Genomic DNA, 23922 nt, shown 5'->3' with positions numbered 1-23922 from the left:
CAAATATGTTTCTAGCAAGAGCAAGGATGGAAAAGATGCAAAAAGTAAAGCATTTAGTACTCCAGCTGTATCTCCCTTCTGCCCCAACCTACCCCTACTAAAAAGAAACCAGCTTGAAGGGGCTTCAAGCTCTAAAATGTAAAATAACATGATGGAATTAAAAGCTGAGACAGTTAACTGATTTAAAGTTTAAAAAAAGTATGTCCTAAAAACTGCTAACAAACTTACTTGACCATGAACGATCATTAGAAGCCAGGATAGTTTCACTAAAGCACTATTCATTCAATAAAGTAACTGGTTATCTACACTAGTTGTGAGCCACAAACCTTTGACCTTAAACCTTCAGTCTACTGAGAAATATTTGTGTAAATACAGCGAGTGTGATAAACCCTCTGAAGTGATATGAACGACAATACATATACAAAAGGGAATAGCTGAAATCAGCCTCATTACATTTTATTTTGACAGCACTGATAAGCTGATAGATTATGGTAATCACATTCATGCCTGAATTATTAATTCAAAAAACCAATATAAATACCATACTGTGTGCCAAGGGCAAAAAATAGATGATTCTTGCCCTCAAAGTACTCACATTCTGGTGAGAGGGACAGACTAGTTCTAAAAATTATGGTGTAATATGTGAAGTACATATGTATTATGTGAAGTACACATATGTGGCTTGGGAACACTGAAAAAGGGTACTTAGTTTAATGAAAAGATACGTGATTTGCCAGGAAAGGATTTCTTAGCATGGGAACACTAGAGGTGAGATGTAAAGGACACTTGGGAGGTACTACATAAATAGAATAAAAGGCATTCCAGACAATGAATAGTAGGGGAGAAGGCCCATGAAGGATATGGGAAAGTAGTTTAAACTGACTGAACTGGAGGCACCATGGTGGGATATGCCAGAAGTCCAGGTTAGAGAGAAATCAGGCCACAAAAATCGCTCTTCAGGGCCACCTTAAGGAAAGAGAAATTTATCCCTAAGCAGGGAAGTGTTTTAGTAGTTGGAATGATTCATAATTGGTTGAATAATCATACGCAAAAAGGCTTGATTAGTGGATCTTTATCAACCTGGAGGATGTTTCTAAAGTTATACGATAGAGCCCTGGCTGGACCCAAATCTACTCAACATTTTGTCCATAAAATCAGTGAAGATATGATACGTTCAGCCAAAGCAGACAGCCAGTGTAATAGAAGAGTCCAAAAGATCTTGACAGGCTGAAACAATTGAAGAAATCTTATAAAATAGACACACTATTGAAGATAATTATAAAAAGAATTCTTTGTTGAGAAAACTGGAGCTAGATGTTTCCTGAGATACTTTTTACTTTTGAAATTCTATGATTCTGTTTCCAAAGAACATTGGTTCTCCTTTAAATACCTAAGTCTCCTAATTTTTTAAAGCTCATTTACTTAGCAATAATTTATATAAAAGCACCTAACATACCTGAAATGTGGTAGACATTGTTTCTTTCTTTCTTTCTTTTTTCCCCTCCTTCTGTTTCTTCCCCTGGTCTGACTGAAAAATAGTTAAAGTAGAAAAGAGCAAATCAAAGTAAGCCAGTCAGAGGTGAATGCATAATCAAAGATTTTGTCATTTATAGGCAACTAAGTGTCAGGGCTAACTTCTAGCAACATTTACCACTGGAGAAGTTCCTGAATCTGACTAATTAAACATCTGAACTGCAAAGTCTTTAAAAATTGATTTTAGTATAGTTAGGGAGTCAGCCTCAGAGGAAGCAGATTTAAACTCAAAAACTCATGAATAAATCTGTTTTTCACTAGGATGTCTGAGTTCTATTTAATGATTATAAAAATGATTTCATTGGCCAAACATTACAGTGTACATTTGAAAGATTTTTGCTAAGTGGATATGAGGGGGAGAGTTTGGAGTCTAGGATGACTTCCTGGTTTCTGGCTTGAGGGTGTTGGTGATATTCACGGAGATAAAAATTGGAAGAGAAGAGGACTTGGAGGAAAGTAAGGATCAATGCACATTACCATGACACTCTAGACATCAGGCTGGATTTGCTATTCTCTGTAGATCAAGTTGGATCTGCATGTTGCTTCTCCATTGGTGACTGAAGGATCATAAACAATGAGAACTGGTAGAGATTTTAAAAATCACTCAGTTCACATCTACCTCCTCCTCTCATTCATTTCTCAGTGTTTGAATTCCCTTTACTCTTCCTGTGAAATGACCATCCAGGGAGATTAAATTGCTTAACCTCTCAGTCTCAACTTCCACAACTTATAAATGGAGAGTAATATTACCTACCTCAGAGAATCAAATCAGATAATAGATATAAGGCACTGGTGCCTAGCAAGTGCTCAATAAATAAGTCCTCAGCAGGTATCAGCTTAAAAATTAGTGTACAGTGTGTAACTCATTAACAGGTTGTGAAATCAATTTCAGTGTGTAGTGACCAGCAATTTCAAGTAAAATAGAATATATAACATGTAATGTATGTATTATTCCATAAAATGTTTGTTTCCATGTAAATGTGGATATATATGTATCTGTCTGTTCTGGGTCACAATGTGAAATGTATTATTGTGGGTCAGGTGAAAACAGTTTGACAAACATATATTAATTCTTTTCTTCCTTTGCTGATTTTTCATGTTGAAAGCAGATCTAATTTTTAAAGAGATTATCCCTTTGTCAAAGCTTTGGAAACTATAAAGTATGAAATGTTGTATCTCTGTGAAGTATTTTTGTTTCCAGCTCCTGGCACAATATCTGTTTAATAGGATGTGTTCAATACACATCGACTGACCCAGGAGGTATAAATAATTTGAAAATATAGAGACTAGAGGTTCTTAATCTTCTGCGTGATCAAAGCTTCTTTTGAGAAACTGTTTAAAGTTTTGGACCCTCTTTCCAGAAGAAGTGTCAAGCACTCACAATTCTGCAGTTTCTAGAAAATTTATGATACTCCATCCATCGCCCTCTAAGGATCTACGGACCTTAAGAACCCTGAAATGAAGATGTTTAACTTACGACTGTGAATGTGTGCGGTCTAGAGTAGAAGGCTCTGGGTTATTACATTACTTTTTAAATTCTCCTCCAAATCCTAGGATTCTTGGTGCTGGAAGGGCATAGGCAGAGATGGAAAGAAATGTGTAGTTTCGTTCCTTAGTGTTCAGGTCAAAGAACACTGGAGACAATTTTAACATTTCTTTTACATACGTTAAGTCATTTGAATGCGACGATAATCCTGTGGTGATGAAACTCCAGTTCGGAGGGGCTTAACTATTCACCTGAAAAGACTCCGCTGATAGGCTCTGGAGGAAAGACAGACTCGAAGACAGTACCGTCCTGCATCTTCCAGGGTGAAGGTGGGCGGGGGAGGAAGGGGTGGGGCCGCGCACGCGCGCCGTTGCGTCATCGCCAACGCCTCTGGATTTCCTTTCGTAGCCACCCTTCTGCTCAGTTCAGTACGGTGGCCGACGGGAGCCAGACGCTGGGGATGAATGAAGGTGCTCTGTGCAGGTTGAAAGAGTCCCCTCCGCTTTCCCCTCTCTTCAGTCTGGGCTCTGCCTTTGTGCAGTGCTCCCATCCAGCCCCCATCGCACCACTGGCACGACTGGTCGTGGCGTCTGTGATCTTGGTGCCAGGCCGGCTCAGGGCACAGCTGGGGTTGGGGAATCCGGATTATCGCCTAGGCCCAACTTCGGACCCCGCTCTCGATTTCCACGGCGTCCCGCCACTAGGGCGCGGAATTCGGGTGGGGCCCCGGGAGGTTGGAGGGTAGATCTTAAGGTATGAAGCTTCCGCTTCTCAGGCCTCAGCGTCCGGGGTCCAGGTCCGCAACCGGCCCTACTTTTCCCAGCCAGAGGGACTGACTGGTTCTAGTTCCGCCCGGGGCGAAACCTGTGAGCACACAGGTCTGGGCGCCTCTGCTCAGCCCGCCCCTCTGTTAAAAGGCCAGCTCCTCTTGCTTGTAAGCAAACCCACGTTCCTGCCCGCGGCTCTGTAACCCACGATTCTGCTAGTCTGTAGGTCTCAGAGGACATGGCTTTGGCTCCCTGCTCCCTGCCCTTTTGTTTGTTTCTGATTATTCTTGAAGACAGAGAAGTGCCCAAGTGGGACTCCGCGTTCTACCATAGCTAATTTCACCGCCACAGCTGGATTTTTTTTTTTTTTTTAAACCAAGTAACAGACGGTATAGGATAGTGTTACGGTCTCCAGAGCGCTGAAGCTGACATTGCTTCTGGCTAGTGAGGCGATTTACCAGTGCTTCCACCGACTCGTGGAGGGTGGGAAAGAGAACCCTCATAGTTCTTTATATATGTTGGGTAGGCATGTGAAACTAAAGAGGTATAGAAGAGGAGCATTCTTTTTTTTTTTTTAATATTTTTATTTATCATTGTACTATCTAATTATTTTTTAATTTTGGTGGGAATGGGAGAGGTAATTAGGTTTATTTATTTTTAGAGGAGGTGCTGGGGATTGAACCCAGGACATACTAAGCATGCGCTCTACCGCTTGAGCTATATCCCCCAGAGGAGCATTCTTAATGACGTTATTCATTTACTTTTATTTACACGGTGGCACTCATGACTGGTTAGTGGAGAAAGTCTTGGACTGGGATTTAGTAGATGAGGGTTCAGCCTTGGATTTTGCCACTAACTGGTAGTACTACTCTCGGCCTGTTTCTTAATCTCTCTGGGCTTCATATTCCTTTGTAAAATGACAGTATTAGAACAGAAGATCCCTAAGGCTGGAAGAGACATTAGTATACTCTGTTTTCTTATTTTCCAGATGTCAGTAGAAACATAGGGGACCTTTAATTGTATCAGAAATATTGGCAGCATTGAGACCTATTAAAGATAGAGCACATTTTTCAGAGTTCTTAAAAAGATGGGCGTTCATACATGTGGAGTTATACCTCTCCTTTAATTTGTCTTTTTTTTTTTTTTTTTAACCACTAGGATCAACAGTGATAATGACTGAGTGTACAAGCCTTCAGTTTGTCAGTCCTTTTGCTTTTGAGGCAATGCAGAAGGTGGATGTTGTTCGTTTGGCATCTTTAAGTGATCCAGAATTAAGACTTCTCCTGCCCTGCTTAGTGCGGATGGCACTTTGTGCACCTGCTGACCAGAGCCAAAGCTGGGCTCAGGATAAAAAACTCATCCTTCGTCTTCTCTCCGGAGTGGAAGCTGTCAATTCTATTGTTGCATTATTGTCTGTGGACTTCCATGCTTTAGAACAAGATGCCAGCAAAGAACAGCAGCTTAGGTAATGTAATGTTGTACAGTGTGTGGATTGGTATTTACTTGGATTTGCTAAAGAAGAGGGAATCAGATATTTCTTGGAGCTTTTAGGGCTTCTTATTGCACTCTAAACTTTGGAGAGCAGTTTTCTTAGTTCTTTTTTATTTATAGTTAAAATTCTAGGATCTCTGGAATCCCATATTGTAAAATGTTGTGCAGAAAACTGGCTATATACAGTGTTGTATTCAGGCTAAACTGATTAGATCAGTTACTCTCGGTGGTAAGTGGGTAGGGTAAGTTCTTGAGTAGAAGGATTTATTGGAATCTCCTAAGGGGCTTTTTAAGCTTTCACTGATTCCCCAAAATTCTGGGCATATATTTCATCCATCCTTGCCCACTGTGAATCCAGTAATGAGCCACAGTTGTTAATGGAAGTGGGTGTTAACCATCACTTGTGATGGAGTTTTTATATAGGCTGTGAATTCCCGAAATAGATGAACTAAATAGTATCTCAGTAGTAATACATTCATGAAATATATGAAAAGAATTCATACATCCTTTTGTAAATTATTTCTATAAAAGATAATTTTTATGCTGTTATTTCTGTGCCAGTGTTCTCATAATTGTTTTACATGTTTATACTTTATTAGGCATAAACTTGGCGGAGGCAGTGGAGAGAGCATCCTGGTATCTCAGCTTCAGCACGGACTGACTTTAGAGTTTGAACACAGTGATTCCCCTCGCCGACTGCGTCTTGTGCTTAGTGAACTGTTGGCAATTATGAACAAGGTGCATTTATTCTCATAACAGCTTGAAATATGCCTGCTTTGATGTCTACACATAGAAAGTAGAAACAGGCAAGAAGACCGGCAGGTTGCATCCTCTTGTACACTTCGTTCTAGTTGTCATGCGTTTTCCTTTCAAAGGCTTGGAAGGATATTAAATGCCTGCCTTGAAGGCTGTTTGTTTTTAATTACTATTTTCTCTCGTTTATGCCTATTCTGTATTCTCTATCATAAGGGTGTTTTTTGTTTTGTTTTGTTTTTTCTGTGTAGAGTCCCTACCATGGCTTCTTGATATCTGGAAGGATATATAGCTCAAGACTTGTATAGATGACCAAATTTGATAATATCTCTATAGGATATAATTTCCCCCATGAAATATTGTGAAAAATGTATGTGGTTCCTGTAGACACTGAACGAATTACTTACCTCATACATAACAGGGTGAGGAGGATCAGAGCAGGTTTGGATGAAGGACATTTGGCCAGCCTCACTCACTAGATGCCTGAATTGTTCCTGTGCGCTAATGAAGGTTATTCAACTTCTCATCTCAGCAAAATGATAGGTTATTTATGTATTTAATTGAAACGTAGTTGATTTACAACATTGTATTAGTTTCAGGTGTACATAGATTCCTTTGGGTCATGGACTTTTTGATAATGATGGTTAATTGAAACTCTGAATTTTAAATTTGTGAATGTCGGAGGTTACCATACAGAGAACTGAATTGGATCTTCATATAAAAATGTCTTACATGAGAGTGGCCCCAGAGTTTGAGAAGCAAATGTCTTAATTTTAAATAATTAATTTTAATCTTTAATTTTAACTCATATTTTCCTACAGCTTTTTCTTAATGCCTCACTTGATGGCTCTAATAAAATAAGTGAGCTTCCTCCTCTGGGAGGCTTCCAGGTTTTCATTTCAGCCCTCCTCCGCATGTGTTAAATGTAGGGACGAAACTTCTGTAGGAAATTTTCAAAAAAGTTAGTACTTTCATTGACTTCATTTTTATAATTTGTTTTTCCCACAGTTCATTCAGAACATGAATTTATAGTTGTTATACTGCTTTAAGTTTATAGTTTTTTAGCTTTTTTTGAACTACAACTTTTGTAGGTGGCATTCCTAGTTCATTTCTTTGGCTCGTCCTATCTTTAATTCCAGGAGTCTCGACATTTTTATATAGAAATAATTTTTTCAAGACCCATACTGGAATAATACTTAATGTGACTGACTAATTGTAGTTCAACTGGTACAGATTCATCCAATATGGCATATTCTACAGAATATTACTGACATATTAAGAGACATGGTCTGTAAGCGCAACAAATAATTACAGAAATAGTAAGGGATTTAATTCATCACCTGAAATTAACAGAGTTCATTTTTTTTAAGGTCTCTGAGTCGAGTGGAGAATTTTTTTTCAAGTCATCTGAGCTATTTGAGAGTCCAGTCTATTTAGAGGAAGCTGCGGATGTGCTTTGTATTTTACAAGCAGGTACGGTATTGAGTGCTGATACATTAAGATATAATTTCTTGTACTTCTTAACTACTGTGTAACTTCTTAACCTGGAATGTTGTGTTATTTTAAGGGTCACCTAATTAAAAATGTATACCTTATTGAAAAAGAAAGGAAAAAAATTTACCTTAAAAAGTTAGGTCAAAAATGACTACTAGTAGGACAATGATTGAGTAAATTATATTATTTCCATAGTACGGCATGTTATTCAGCCATCAAAATGGTGTATTTGAAGAAATTTAATACTTTCAAAAATATTTCATAATGTGTTAAATGAAAAAAACAAGGGGCAAAATGGCAAGGAGAATATAATCCCAGATTTGTTAAAAGTGATACTCATTGGGGGATTAAAATAAAATATTTTAAATTAGTAAATTTGAGTGAAGGGATTAAAGTTGATTTTATTTTTATTCTTTGCACTTTTTATATTTTCCAGATTCCTTATAATAGGTAGTAGGTATGATCAGAATTAAAGGATACAAGACATAAAACTGCAGAGATCTGCATGGAAAAAAAAAAACTTTTTTGACCAATACTGTCCACCACAGTGATGGCAGTGTTCTGTCCAGTACAGTAGCCACTAGCCTCATGTGGTTATGGATTATTTGAAATGTGGCTAGTGTAATTGAGGAACTGAACTATTTTTAATTTAATTTAAATTTTAATAGTCATATGTGGCTGGTGGCTTTCCTGCTGGACAATTTAGCGCTGGACTATGAAAAGTAAGCACCCTAATTTAATTGCTTTTAGAGAACATCGGTGAAATGTCAAAAGACGTTTAATGTACAATACAGTGAAATGTCAGTACTCCTTGCCAGTAACACTGGCTTTGTTTTCTTGCAGAGCTCCCTTCACTGCTTCCTATAGTTGATGTAGCTGAAGCCTTGCTGCACGTCAGAAATGGTGCCTGGTTCTTGTGTCTGTTGGTGGCCAATGTTCCTGATAGTTTTAATGAAGGTAAATGTAATTTTAAAATGAGATATTGAAGAGATTTGCACGAGCATGTATAGGACCTTTTTTTTTTTTTTTGAGCTAAGAAGAAACATTTACAGGGTTTTATTTGAGATTTTGTTTTTTGAAAATTTATTAGTATTCATTGTAGAAATACTGAGTTTAAAGAATTCAAAATTGTTTTGAGATTACAAATTTAAGTACAATAAATGAGTAGCAAAAAATATTTTTTTTTTGCCCTTAGTCACCAATCTATAATAGGGAAGTAAAAAATACTAAAGAAATAGAAGATATAATCTCTACGTTCAGGGAACGAAGGGGAGAAGACATACATCTGTGAAACAGCCAGAGGTCAATACGACGTATATATGATCAGAAATACCGGGAGTCAGAACTCTGTTTTTTCGGCTTATTGCTATCAGTTTGCTGAAAAGTAAAGGGTAGAAATTGAGAAAAATCAACTGAAATTTTCACCTCTATTTCAAACTGCTGGTGATTGAAGATTGTTGTTTGGGTCTGAGTGATATAAAAATAACATTTATTGAGCAAGGCAATTTGTAAATTGAGAGTCACGGAGGAAAAAGTGCTAGATCTGGGGGTCATGATTTCTGGTCACACACTCCTTGTGTAATCTCCATCAAGATACTTATCTTCTCGTCTATAGAATGGAGATACTGATAATATTTCCCTTGTGTTTCTAAGAGATGCATTAAATATTACTTGGTATGTAAAAGCCCTTTGTATACCGTGTCCTTGTTGATTTTCTGTGTGCTTGTTCTATCAGTTACCGAGAGAGGAGTGTTGATGACTCCAAGAAAAATTGTGGATTTGTCTACTTTTCTTTTCAGTTGTCAGTTTGTCCTTCATGTATTTTGAAGCTGTTACTGGGTCCATGTACATTTAGGGTTTGTTATATCTTTTTGATGGATTGAGCCTTTTTCTTTTTCATTATGAAATGTCCTTTATTCCTTGTAATTTTCCTTCTTTTGAAGTCTACTTTCCTGTTATTAATACAGCCATATTAGCTTTCTTACAGTTAGTGTTTGCATGGTGTATGCATTTTTTTTTTTTTTTTTGGTGTATGCATTTGTAAATTAAAAAAAATTCTAAGGTAGATTTCTTGAGGATGGGTGCAGTTGATTTTTTTTTTTTTTTAAGTGGCAGTCTGCTTTTTAATTGGAGTGCTTAGACCATTTACATAGATCGTTTAATTCAATTATTGTGATGGTTATCATCTTGCTCTTTGTTTTCTGTTTTTTCCCTTTTTTCTTCATTTGCTTTTCCTTTCTTTATTTGGATTGGATTTTTTTTAGGAGTCCATTTTATCTACTAACTGTCTTATTAGTGATACTTCTTTGCTCTTTCTTTCTTTTTGGTTGTAGGGTTTATAGTATGCATCCTTTATCTTAGGGCAGTCTACTTTCAAATGATTTTATACTTATTCATGTGTCACATAATATACTTCTATTTCCCCCTCCTGTCCTTTGTGCCATTGTTGTCATAGGTTTTACTCTGCATGTGTTATAAACCTCAGAGTACATTGTTACTACTTTTGCTTTAAACAGTTACTTATGTTTTAAAGACTTTGAACACATAAGGGAAAAAAGTCTTTTTCTTTATCCACATTTACCATTTTGGGTGCTCTTCATTCCTTTGTGTGGCTCCCCATTTCCATATGGTATAATGTCCCTTTAGCTTGAAGAACTTCCCTTAATGTGTCTTAAGTGCAGGTTTCCTGGTAGCACATTTTCCCAGCTTTTTTCCTAAAACAAAAACCAAAAACAAAAACCTAATTTTGCCTTCATTTTTGAAAGATATTTTCATTGGGTATAAAATTTTAGGTTGACATTTTCTCTTAGCTCTTTAAGGATGCCATTCTGTTGTCTATGGTACTTTTTATCTCTATTCCTCTATACATGTGTCCTTTTTCCCTTTGTCTACTTTTGTTTATTTTTTTTAATTCCTTCTGCCTATTTTTAAGATCTTCTCTTTATTACTGTTTCAGAAATTTGATCATGATGTGTCTTGGTATGATTTTCTTTGTGTTTATTATGTTTGGAGTTTATTGAACTTCTGGGTTTTTAGTTTTCATCAAATTTGGAAAAATTTCTTCAAATACATATTTGTCTTTCATTTTGTTTCTCTTTCGGAGACACTAATTACAAATATGTTTGACTGATGTTCCACAGATCACTGTTCATTTTTGCAGTGTCCTTTCACTCTTTGGTTTATTTTGACCAGTTTCTATTATTTGGTTTCAAGTTTCCTGATCCTTTTCTTCTATAGTGTCTAATCTACATAAACAATTGATTCTCAAGGCTGAAAAAATTGTTTCTTACATCTTACTTACAAAGCTTTAAGTAATAGAGACTATTAAATGTTCAGTTTGTAGGGGCCTGATCAAAAATGGAGAACGACAGGATGAAGAAAGTCTTGGAGGAAGGCGCAGGACAGATGCCTTACGCTTCTTATGTAAAATGAATCCTTCTCAGGCCCTCAAGGTCCGAGGCATGGTGGTAAGAGATCTTATTATTTTTATGAGACAAAAGTCTTTATATTAGGACCAGGAACTTTTTTTGAAATGGTTTTAGAATCTTACAGAGATTTAGAATTATGGATGTGTTACCTGCTTTCTGGGTTTTTCTATTTTGTGATATGTCTTCCTCTAAACTTTAGGTGCTTTCAATTCTGAAGCATCCTGGCCCCTTTCCTTATGATAATGAGTTCAATTGTTCAATTTGTTTTCGCTGCTGTGTTAGGTGGAAGAATGTCACTTGCCTGGTCTTGGAGTGGCTTTGACATTGGATCATACTAAAAATGAAGCTAGTGAAGATGGAGTGAGTGACTTGGTTTGTTTTGTTAGTGGTCTGCTTCTTGGAACAAATGCGAAAGTCCGGACTTGGTTTGGAACTTTTATCCGAAATGGACAGCAGGTGAGAGAGAAATATCTGTATAGGCCAAGGATCAGGATATTTTGGTAGATAGTAAAAGAGGAAGAAACGCTTAGAATGGTGTCATTAAGCCCATGGCGCTCAAACTTCTTAGTCTCAGGACCTCCTACCATTTAAAAAAATATCATGATGACACCAAAGAGCTTTTGTTTATAAGCTTTTATCTATTGATATTTATCATATTGGAAATGAAAACTGAAACTTTGGAACTGTTTATTTAATTTATTTAAAAATAACAATAACTTTATTAAATACGATTGTAAATTTTTTAAAAATGAAAAACAACCATATTTTCGAGAACAAAAAATATTTAGTGAGAAGATTGGTATTATTGTACATTTTTGCAAATCTCTTTAATGTCTGGCTTAATAGAAGCCTTTGGAAAAATTGCACTGCATTCTTGTGAGAAAATGAGAGTAAAAAAAAGCCAATGACATCTTAGTATTAGTAAGGAAATATTTTTGATCTTTCTGGATCCCTTGAAAGAGTTTTGGTAATCTCTAGGTTTCTGGATCAGACTCATGAAACTTGGTTCATTAGGTCTTCAAAATAAGTTGTTATTTAATCTGTAATTTTAATGTAGTTATATCTACAAATATTTTTATTATCGTAAAATATATATTACATATTTACCATCTGAATCATTTTTAAGTGTACAGTTCAGTGGCATTAAGTACCTTTACAGTGTTGTTGAACCATCACCACTAATCATTTTCAGAGCTTTTTCATCATCCCAAACAGAAACTTTGTACCCCCTGAACAATAATTTCCCATCCTTCTTTCCTCCCAGCCCCTGATAGTCTCTTTTCTACTTTCTGTCTCTGTGAATTTGCCCATTTTAGATACCTCATATAAATAGAATCATACAATATTTCTTCTTTTTTTTTTTTTTTTTTTTGAGTTTGGCTTATTTTACTTAGCATAATGTTTTCAACATCCGTAGTTGCGGCATGGATCAGAATTTCCTTTTCTAAGGCTAATGTTTTATTATATATACCTACTACATTTTGTTTATCCATTCATCTGCTGATGAATATATATTGTATTTTCTAATGGTTTTTAACTTGCAAAATTTTGCACTTTATCAAAAAACTTCTCATGCCAACTCTGTGAATAGAGTCCTATTCCTACAAAGGAGCTCATGCAGAATGGTTTTGAACTGGTTGAGGTCAGTGAGCTTGATAGTAGCATGTGTACTGCTTAGATCCTTCAGTCTTTTTTTTTAAATGCCACTAATTCACCATACTTTTCTATATCCAAGTTTTACTTTACTTCTAGCCTATTTGAAAACTAATTGTATTTAGTTATTTATTTTTTTTGTGGGGGCAGTAATTTGGTTTGTTTGTTTGTTTATTTTTAATGGAGATACTAGGGATTGAACCCAGGACCTTGTGCTCACTAAGCACACACTCTACCACTAAGCTATACCTTTTCCCCCCAAAAAAGGTGATTTTAAACTTTACTTCTGAAAAGGAAGTTAACATTTGTTGTACACTTTCTATATGTCAGGCACTGTGCTGAGCACTTGATATGTTCCTTTTGTTTGAAATTGTCTTCTGTGTGCAATAAACTTTTCTTATATTGAACCTAATGTTACTATTAAAACAGGCTTATCATATTTTACTTTGAAACACTCTAAAAATAATAACTAACATTTGCCTAGTTGTTTACAATTTAGAACTGCTTTCATATTTATTATCTTTGTTCGTTCATTCACCCATTTAACAGCTGTTGAGTGCTCACTATATGTCAGGCACAATACATCAGGCCCTGCTGAGTAAGAGAGGACTGGACGTTATCCCTGCCCGAAGAACTGTGGGGGTGGGAGACTTGTAAACTCCTAATTACAGGAGTAATAATATTCATTTCCTTGTCATTTAAGGAAATTGGGGTTCAGATAGGTTAACTTATGTAACTAACAGTGCACGGTCAATTCATAGCACAGCTGTTGTTTGAACCTAAGATCTTCTGTCTCCAAAATCTGAGCACTTTGATTACACCACATACAACTCCCCTAATCATTATGTATTTGAAAGCATCATTCATGTGACATTTTACAGTTCAAATTGCCATTAATGGGTGTTTTCAGTACAACCAATCCAAATTAGTGCGGGTAGAGTATTCGTCACATGAGCCAGTGAGTTTAGGGTTTGTGCGACTGAGTAAAATGAGATCCTGCAGTTACGACAGCCTCCTCAGGTGGGTCATTTCAAGTGTTTAACTGGAAAGCTTTGTTTGGGCTTCTTTTTGACTTAGTAAGTGCTCCATGCGTTCTTCCTTTTGTGGTCCATATTTCTTACAGAGAAAAAGAGAGACCAGTAGTTCTGTCCTTTGGCAAATGAGAAGGCAGCTTCTTCTGGAGCTGATGGGCATTCTCCCCACAGTGAGAAGTACCTGCGTTGTGGAAGAAGCGGACATGGAGCTGGAGCCCAACGTGTCTGTGTACTCGGGGCTGAAAGAAGAACATGTTGTGAAAGCCAGTGCGCTCTTACGTCTGTACTGTGCTTTGATGGGGATCGCCGGACTCAAGTATTCCATAATTTGATATTTTACCTTTTTATCATTTTACTTGCTTGTTTCTCATGTCAAGAAAGTGAGCCATAGGCCTTTGATACAGAGGATTTGGGTTTTCTATTGGGTCAGGAAGTGAGCTGGCCTATATCAAGAACGAAGTCCTAAGGCCAAACATTCCAAGCTGGGATGTATCCATCTATTTCAGTCTGATTGTAAATAGAATTATGTAAATGTGAGAGGGGCCAAAGCAGTTTAAGAAACGTAGGACTTTACCACAGCTTGACATGGCTATAAAGAGTGATCTGTGAGAGATCGTTCACCTAGCCCGTGAAGCTAGTGGAAGTAAATCTCTGTTTCCTTTTACAACGGAGATCATAAATTGTTTAAAGTTGATAGAATGTGATTATTAAGCACAAGCTTTCTTGGTCACTGTACCACATGCTTGTGAATAATGTCCTCAGCTCTTGTACATATAGTCCTTACTTTGCATGTCTCCAATACACATGGGTTTCAGTTACCCCACTTTAGTTGAATAACACTGCTTCCTCAACAACTAATGATACATTACCCAAATTATTATATGAAGAACAAACTTTGCTGAGAGCTTTTCAAGCTACAAATCACTACGTAGATAACAGACATACATCGTTTCTTTTAAAGTCTGTTGGCGACTGATCACTGTGCAACTATGACTCAGTTCATGAATAGACAAGCGGAGTCTTGTCTCAGTGAATAAACCCATGCGATATTTTGCAAAAATGGATAGCTGAAAGAGGGAATTGGCCAATAAAAGTGAAAGTGTAGCAAGGAAACAAAAAGTGGTAACACTGGAAGTGACATTTAAACCAAATGTAAATAGAAGAAAGAGCTGACGGTGAGAAGGTTGACACTGCTGCCATCTGAGAGGCCTTAGATACGTAGCTAGGTGAACTTCGTGAAGGAGAACTTGTCAACAGAAATGAGGAAAGTCATTGTGACAAAAAGGATAAAGACCCAGAAGATTGATGCTGGCAGAAGTCTTCACTTTAAAGGAACTCTCAGATAGTTCCTGACTGAAAGTACAAAGAAAATGTTGGAAGCTGGTCCAAACTTAGAAGGGGGTCTGATAATTTGTCAAGTTACACAATGAGAAGGTTCGAGGCTGTTCAAACTACTCTCTTTTTTTTTAAGCACTTAAATACTTTTTTGTCTAACATTTTTTTTCTTTAAATTTTACATTTTTTGTGGGTATGCGGAGGTAATTAGGATTACTAATTTGTTTTTAATGGAGGAACTGGGGATTGAACCTAGGACCTTGTGCATGCTAAGCGCGTGCTCTACCACTGAGCTATACCCTTCCCCAACCCAAGGCTGTTCAAACTACTCTGGATAAATCTTTTACAAAGAAAACACTTTAATTTCCAGTGTTTCTAATATTTTCAGTTATAGAATGTATATAAATATTGATTTTGCCATTAAAAATTTTTCCGTATGCATTATAACTGGCAGGATTTTTAATGTTTTGACAAAAAAACGGAACAGTTGTCATTTTTTACATTGATTATTAAGATCGTGATACACAGTTTCAGCTTGTGTGGTTGTTTTTCTGGTCCCGTACTGTTGCGCATACCACTGTGCAAAGTGAGGACTGCTTGTATTTGCGTCTGAGGGAAAACCCTGAATGTAAACGCAACAGTCTTGCCTTTGACATCTTAAGGTGTTAAAGATTTCATAAGCAGTGAGGTATCATTATAAAGCTCAAGATTTGTGTCTGAAGAGTTAAACTGTTGGGAAGTCCCTTTTTCTTTTCCCTTCTCGCAACTGAAAAAAGTAAAGCCTAATTAATAATGTTTCTTTTTTAGACCAACTGAGGAGGAAGCTGAGCAATTACTGCAGTTGATGACAAGCCGCCCTCCTGCCACCCCCGCTGGGGTTCGCTTTGTTTCGCTTTCCTTTTGCATGCTGCTGGCCTTCTCCACACTTGTCAGGTACCTGACTATATGATTGATCTGTTTTCTCAAGATCTGCTTTTGCTTATTTATTAAAACACACGTATAGCGTTAATTACGAGCCTACTACAAAAATTGGTCTAGGTCTGAATGTTGGTTTTATCATTTAGTAAAAGGGTGTCAGTGGCATCTCCTGTGTGCCAGTTATTTGATTTATCTTTATCAGAGTTTCGTGTGCACGTTGTTTAAAGGCGTCAGAACGGTTCTTCAAGATTTGTTACGACAAACAGCAGTCCTTCCCTAGAGGAAACTCCTTTCAGTTCTTTTGGCTGATTCTTTTGGTTTTTCCTAGCACACCTTTAAATAACATGTTTGTATTTGCTACATATAGATTTTTCAGTTTTAGGAGGATCTGTTGGCTTCCTACTATGAAAGTGAGGAATTAGTTCTCTCTTGTCTCTGTCCTCAACACATCTGCATCTCCTTCCTATCTTCCCGTTCTCCCAGTACAGTTACATTTATTTTGCTTTGGCAGATACACAGTGGTTTGTATGGCACTGTTGGAAGTTCAGCCATGCAGTAGATGATCTCTTTTCTTCTGCAAAACTTGGTTTTTCCATTGATAATTATCCTGTGTTTTTGTTCTTTGTTTTCATTTGCCTGGTGTTTTGTGTACTTAACGGGAATGCAATCTCAAACTCTCTGCCGATCCAAACCTCCTCTCAAGATGTTCAGACTCATTAGGTATTCTATCAGTTTCATTTTCTTGAGGAACTCTCTCCTGGAGCATTTTGACCTGCTCCACGCTGAACTGGTTACCTCTGCACTTGGGACGCAGCTCTCATCCCGGAATTGCTCTTCACTATTATCTGGGGGACTTGCCCCATCTCTCCTTTGTTGGATCTCCTGTTTCTTCCATCTTGTGTCTCCATCTTTTTTCATTTGCTCCCTCATTTTGCTTCTTTAGAATGGGTGTGTGAGAGGTAAAGTATTTTGAGACTGGGTATTTCTGAAATGTTTTAATGTTACTGTGACTTGACTGATGGTTTGATGGGGTATAGAATTCTAAGTTGGAAGTAATTTCCTTTGAGAATTTGGAAAGTCTTGCTCCACTGTCTTCTAACTTCCAATGATACTGTTGAAAAGTCTGATGACATTCTGATCCCTGGTCCTTTTTGTGGCCTATTCTTTTTAAATATGGAAACACGTAGGATTAGCTTTTTGTCCCTAGGGTTTTGGAATTTCTGAGTGATGAGCCTTTGTATAGTCTGTTTTTGTCTTTTGTCCTAGGTATTCAGAGAGCCCTTTCAACCTGGGAACTCATGTTGTTCAGTTCTAGGAAATTTTCTTGGACGAATTTGTTGATAATATCTTCCACATGAATTTTCTCTGTTTAAAACTTCTTATTTGGATATTGGACTTCCTGAAATGATCATCATATTTTCTTATTCTTTCCTATTTTCCTTATCTTTGTTGTGCTCTGCTTTTTTGAAAAATAGCTTCATTGAGACACAATTTACATACCATACAATCCACTTATTTTAAAGTGTACAGTTCAGTAGTTTTTAGTATATTTACAAAGTGGTATAACCATCACCACAGTCTAATTTTAGAACATACTGCTTACACTACCTTTCAGGCTTTGTTCTCAACCTTGTCTTATAATCCTATTTAGTTTTTAATTCCTAAGAGCTCTTTTCTATTGTCTGATTGTTTCTTCTTTATAGTGTCTGTTGCTTCCTGGTGACATGATTTCTCTGATATTAATGATAATGATGGAGGGGTTTTATTTGTACTGCTTCTTTTCTCTAAGTTTCTTTTTTTCTGCCTTTTTTTGTTCTCTCGTTTTCAAGTTAGAAACTTTTTTCAGAGGTTTGATAATTTTTGATTGTTCATATTCAAGAGTAGGAAACTAAAAAGGAGATTAAAGCTTTTGAATGAAGAGATGAAAAACTCTTGGGCTTTTCAGAGTCTCAGAGGAGACTGTTGTCTGGAGAGTGAAGGCCTGACAAGAGACCCATAAGCAGAGTTAAAAAGTGAGGGTTCAGGGCTGGGAGATCTCAGCCTTTAGTCTCTGTCTTTATTCTCACTCCCAGGACTGCCTGGAGCTGTCAGTTCCTCAGCCCTTTGGGGATTCTGTGTTAGAAAGCATTGGTTTATTGGATTGGTTTTCCCTCCTGCCAGTTTAGTATTCTGCTTTCTTCTGTCTATTAAGTCAGGTACCACTCATCCATATGGGCTCTAGCTTCCAGGATTTTGTGTTGTTGTCCCGTATCATCATCCTGTGCATTTACACCTTCTAAGAAAATCTCTTTAATGTAGTTTGAGTGGTGTGTTTCAGGAGGGTGTGAAGTTAAGTACATGAAATGAAATGTTTTCTTTTCTTTTTACCTGAAGTAATTTCTAAGCATTACATCTCATCTGCATTACTTCTGTAAGGTGGGTATTTTTGTCTCATTTTATAGGTAGGGGAGCTAACGTTCAGAAGGATTATTTAAATTTCTCGTTCAAGATCACGCTAATTGGCAGAGATGGGATACCCACTCAGGTCTCAAAGATTCTAAAGGCTATAATCTTTTTACTACATAACACTGTCTCTTTTTGGTGGAATGATTTAGGTCTGGTTGAGAATGACCTTTTTAATTTTCTTAGCTTTGGGTAGCAGGCTTTGTGGTTGCTTTTGTTTTACCTGTTTACACTGCAATGAAATAGAAGGAAATCAATGAAAAGTATTCTTTTGTTTGTTTGTTTGTTTTGTTTTTTGGGGGGAGGTAACTAGGTTTATTTACTATTATTATTTTTTTATTTAACAGAGGTATTGGGGATTGAACCCAGGACCTCATGCATTCTAAGCATGTGCTCTACCACTGAGCTATACCCTCCCCCTGAAAATTATTCTTACAAATCAAAGTTGACTTGTACCTTTCAATCTAAATCTAAGAATTCTTTTTAAACAAGTCATTATATAAGTTGGTATATTTTTATAACCATTTTCATTTCTGATGAGCCCCTGGCTGTCTCTTTTTTCTTTTTCTTTTTTGAATAGTGATCACTTATTTCTCTATAGTTTTGAATTCTGCTAAAAATGCTTCTATAAGCCAACTTTCATTTTCCAGGTAAAAGATGATCTGTCTCACTTGTTTTACTGCCCTTGTACTCAGTTTGTGACAGGTTTTTGATGATTAACATGAGATGTTTTTCTGTATGAAATAAATATCAGCTGTTAACATACACAGTTTTCTAACATTTTAATCCCAAGGGACCTTTGCTTTTCCAAGGAATGTGAGGAAGTTTGCTCTCTCCAACCTGCAAATGTAGTAACTGAGATTTTGAGAGGGTTTGGCTACTCATATTCATGGAGAAAAACAAAAGTTTTCATTCTTCTTCCCTAAAACTACTTCATATCTCAGTGAGAGAGGCCAATTCAACAAGCAATTAATTTGAATTGAAATTTCAAAACAAGGAAGGAAAAGTAATTTCTACCAAAAATGATTGCAGAATGCTTTTCTCTTCCTGTGTTCATATATGTGATTTAACCCAGTGGCTTCTGGTATGTTTTATACAGTACACCTGAACAGGAGCAGCTAATGGTAGTGTGGCTAAGTTGGATGATAAAAGAAGAAGCTTATTTTGAGAGGTAAGGTGACTTCATTTGTTTCAGTGAGCTGAGTACGTTTTTCTTATCCTCTCTTTGGAAATTCATATTTTCTTTTGTGTTTCAACAGTACTTCAGGCGTCTCTGCTTCTTTTGGGGAGATGTTATTATTGGTGGCCATGTACTTTCACAGCAACCAACTTAGTGCTATCATTGACTTGGTCTGTTCCACTTTGGGGATGAAGGTAATTTTATCTTCTTTTTAAAGGTGTTTCTAATCTCGACGTTTTCTTGTGGTGTTAAGTAAATAGCTTGTTTTCATTTTGAGGTAATTTCTGTTGTTTAATAGTTTGAAACTTTATTGGGAACTCTAAGGGAAAAATACATTATGAAAACATTTATTTACAAGAATAGCAGATGTTCGATGTAAAAACCTTGGAAAACATAGTAAAGAAGGGAAAAATGTAATTCCATGTTCAGAGATATCAACTACTGTTAATGGTCTGGTATCTGTTCTTTCTTTAAATTGATAGGCATATTTTGTAATTTTAAAGAACTTATCAATGTCTGATGAACACTTCCTCATGTCAATAAATATTCTAATACAATGTAATTTTCAGTGGCTGCATTGTAGTCCATCATATGGGCCGATCATGACGTTCTTAATGGATCCTTTCTTATTTGCCATGTACATTTTCCAATTTCTGAATAATGCTTAGATGAATATCATTATGCATGTAAATACGCAGGCACTCATACATGTATGTTTTTAAACACTTTTGGGATTATTTCCGTGGGATTAAATTCTAGAAAGTAGTTACTAAGTAAGAGAATATGATGATGTTAAGGTGTTTCATGAGTATTGCCAATTGTCTTCCACAAGGATGATAGCAGTTTGACTGTTCTCATTAATGAATGAGAGTGCCTTGTTCTCCTAAACTCTCAGCGTCACTGGCCATTACCCTTCTTTTTGTTTTTGCAAATTTGATGAGAAATGGTCTTACATTTTGCATTTCTTTGATTACTAGTGAAGCTGGTTATTATTATTTTTATAGTTATAGTTTATAGTGGGTTTTTTTTTGGGGGGGGTAGTTCTTAAAAATCTGTGTTTTAGCTGGTTTATTTCTTTTGTGCAAGGCTTATTGATGTCCCAGTTTTTCCAAAAGGAGTTTTACTTATTTTTTCTTTTACTGATTCAAAAGGGCTCTTTATATGTAAATGACCTGCCATTATGCTTTATATATTATATTTCATTGATTTCAAGACACTTACTTTACCCAATATTGAAACTGGGATTTATTTTACGATTGATGTCTAATGTTAACATGGTGGTCTTTCCCTCCTTTTTTTCTTGAAAAGCTACTCTTAAATTGGCAATGTATCTTATAATCCTTACCGTCTTTAAAAGTGGAGAAGTATAATGTGTTGCAGTTGACTTTTCTTTTGCCATGTGAAATTATATTTTCTATGTGTGTAGTATATTGTTTTTCTTTTTTGTTTCTTACTTTCTTGTTATGTTTAGAAAAGTTTTTCTTTCCTCTGGTTTATAGAAATGGTCACCTATATTTTTCTTCTAGTGTTTTTGTGGCCTCATGTTTTACATTTAAAATTTTAATCCATTTGGAGTTTATTTTGGGTATGGTGTTGTGTGCAAAGCTTTGTATGTTATTATCCAGAAAGGTAGCTATCCTATCTCCATTCATTGAATAATTCACTTCTTCCCACTGACTTGAAATGCCAATAATGGTATTTATTAAGTACATTTATACGGTGGTTCAATTTCTGAGGAAAAACATGGGACTTAATGTTGGGTTGGAGAAGCCATTTCTGAAATAGAATATTTGAACATTAATTTTATATATCACAGTCATTTTAGATAATAAATTTACCAGAGAAAATTGTGCTTCTTATATTTTATTTTTACATGCTGTTGAAATTCTTTTGGTTGATTTAGATTGTGATTAAGCCAAGCTCCCTGAGCAGGATGAAGACTATCTTCACACAGGAAATTTTTACTGAGCAGGTACTTGTTTTAACTTTATTCTTAGGTACTTTAACTTTCTTGTACTACATTCATTGGGGATAAACTTTGTATATTTTAGTTTAAGAGGATAATACAGTCTTTTTATTTCTTCTTAGTTTCCAGTGATGATTTATTAATTTTTGATATTTCTGTAAATGATAATCCTGTTTAAAATTTACTTTTAAAGCTCTTTACTACATATAAAAGCATGTTTTGAATTTATGTATTTTGAAGACTGAGTAGCTATGTAAGATGTCTTAGATATTGATGGTAGGGCTCTCATGTAGGATTATCATTTGCATTTATCAGGAGAAAAATAAAATAGACACCTGTTTAACCCTTTAGACTGTCGGGTTCATTTATAACTAGATTAAAAGCCAGGGTCCAAATTCCTTATTCTTATATTTACCTCTTTTTATTTGGTCTTAGCACTTTTGTCCATGGGTAATCCTAATAATATTTTATTTTTTCAGTGACAGAGACTATTCTGAAATTTACAATTAATTCTCAGGTTTTTTTGTCAATTTAAATTTCAGAATACAAAAATAAGTATGTCTTAAAAAATGAAGTATTTTAAAATATCATAGATCCGTAACTGTTGTTTCTTTTTGGGTAGTTAATATTTTCATTCCTATACCAAACTCTCCCTTCTCCCTTCAGGGCACATACGCTCCTACAGAACAGTCACACATGGAACACAGGAGACTCATAAGTTATTTTTTATGTGTTTAATTTGAACTAACTGGAAGACAACTTTAGGGAGGGTCTTTGAAAGACAGCAGTCAATGCATTGACATAATGAGAATAACAATGAAAATTCTTGTTTGTATATATTTGTTTCTTTATCATTCATACGTTTTCAAAAAAATTTTTTTCCCTCTCGCAAAAGCCTTTTGAGGCAGGTAAGACAGTATTGTCCCATTTTTTAGATGTGAAAATAAGCTCAGAAGATAAAATGACTTATCCAAAGTCACTGAGCCCAGATTTTATGATTCCAAATTTTACATATTATTATTATTTTTTACCTTATTATACCCCTGTCAACATATCTGTTTAAAAACAAAATTTAAGAAGTAGAGAACTTTACAAAAGTTCCCTCAATGTATGATGCTGTCTCATCACTCAAAATAATTAAATCGTGTAATTGGTTTTTATTATTCGTTTCTAAGGACCACATTTGTATTAAGTATTGAAAGTCTACCTGGCTAATTCTCCCTCTTTCAGAGTAATTTTATTTTTGGTTCTATTGTAAGTATTAATACTATTTTTCCTTTTTAGGTTGTCACAGCGCATGCAGTTCGGGTCCCTGTCACCAGCAACCTGAGTGCCAACATTACGGGCTTTTTGCCTATTCATTGTATTTACCAGCTGCTCAGGAGTCGTTCCTTTACCAAGCACAAAGTATCCATAAAGGTATGACTTTCCGTTGATATTTCAAGCTGCAACCAAAGTTAATGCCTTTTCCCAGTTCTGTTTCAGTTTGTAGACCTTTACCGTGGATTCTGTGTGTGAAATGTGCCTAGTTACTACCTGTTTATATAGTCATGGTGATTAAGCTCTTAATTTCAGATTTTTTGAAACAGTGTAACTGTTCACTTATTTACAAAATGTACAATAGTACTAATCCCTTTAAATTCTCAATAATAGAATTTAGCCATTTTCTATACTTGATTTTGTTCACCAAACTGAGAAAGTTGCTGGATAGCCATGACTAGCATTTGTATGTTTGTCGCAAGACAGCTGACACCTCACCTGTACATATTTTGATGTCTTTTCAATTTGTTATGCAATTGGCCATATTAAACAGTTAAAAGTTCCCCTAAAGAAAAGGCTGACTCCTAAGAGGTAAAACATATCTGTTTGAATCATTACCATGAGGCTATTTTCTTTATAACAACTGTGAACAATATATACATTGATATACCCCATTTAATTTTCTTTGTTTTTATGATTTAGTGAAGTTATTTTCCAGCTTGACTGTATTTTCTGCTTTATATTTTTAGCAAGTGAAATAGATAGGAATTAGGAGTGCAGATGTACACCCAGCGTTTCTTCTTGGCCTCTCTGTGTAGGTAGTTAAGTGACAGTTTCCCGTAAGTGGCTATGAAAGCCACTTTCCTAATCTATGTGAGTGTTTGTCGTGAAGAACTGTCCATCTCCCTAAGTTCCTTTCTGTTGTGGGGTCTTACATGATAACAGTGTGGTGCTCTAAATACAGACACAGCAGGGACTTACAGTGTTTTACGTGCTACTTAAAAACTAGTAGATTAGAAACCCATGGTCCAAACACAAAACCGAGACTCATCATTGTAAATTTATCTTCTACTGGACAATATTCTTGATTAGGATATAAAAGTATTTCGTATTTTTAAATCAAAGGCAATTATGAAATTGGGTAGTAGATTATTATTAACTGCTGCAAGTTAATAGTGAGTT

The 23922-nt window shown here is 36.0% G+C and overlaps 1 protein-coding gene and 1 non-coding gene across 5 annotated transcripts in view; one reads left to right on the top strand and one right to left on the bottom strand.

Annotated features, from left to right (window-relative positions):
- The first annotated feature begins 3425 nt into the window (after window positions 1-3425).
- The window catches only part of INTS2 (integrator complex subunit 2), a 43761-nt gene continuing 23264 nt past the window's right edge, over window positions 3426-23922 (top strand). For 2 of the 4 annotated variants that reach the window (XM_045513740.2, XM_010951017.3), the window contains exons 1-13: window positions 3426-3502; window positions 4945-5251; window positions 5877-6015; window positions 7401-7503; window positions 8368-8481; window positions 10861-10991; window positions 11235-11408; window positions 13729-13955; window positions 15782-15907; window positions 19434-19505; window positions 19594-19708; window positions 21418-21486; window positions 22765-22899. In XM_045513740.2, the coding sequence (XP_045369696.2) occupies window positions 3484-3502; window positions 4945-5251; window positions 5877-6015; window positions 7401-7503; window positions 8368-8481; window positions 10861-10991; window positions 11235-11408; window positions 13729-13955; window positions 15782-15907; window positions 19434-19505; window positions 19594-19708; window positions 21418-21486; window positions 22765-22899 (1731 nt within the window). In that variant the 5' untranslated portion in view covers window positions 3426-3483. Of the gene's footprint in view, window positions 3503-3650; window positions 3773-4944; window positions 5252-5876; window positions 6016-7400; window positions 7504-8367; window positions 8482-10860; window positions 10992-11234; window positions 11409-13728; window positions 13956-15781; window positions 15908-19433; window positions 19506-19593; window positions 19709-21417; window positions 21487-22764; window positions 22900-23922 lie in introns of those variants that run through there. The other 2 variants (XM_045513739.2, XM_074342696.1) reach the window with 2 other exon arrangements.
- On the bottom strand, window positions 18679-18751 carry TRNAS-AGA (transfer RNA serine (anticodon AGA)). The gene has a single exon. It is a non-coding gene; the product is annotated as a tRNA-Ser (tRNA).

The sequence above is a fragment of the Camelus bactrianus genome, chromosome 16 (assembly GCF_048773025.1).
Source record: "Camelus bactrianus isolate YW-2024 breed Bactrian camel chromosome 16, ASM4877302v1, whole genome shotgun sequence".
Lineage (NCBI taxonomy): Eukaryota > Metazoa > Chordata > Mammalia > Artiodactyla > Camelidae > Camelus > Camelus bactrianus.
This window is presented reverse-complemented; position numbering and strand designations above follow the sequence as displayed.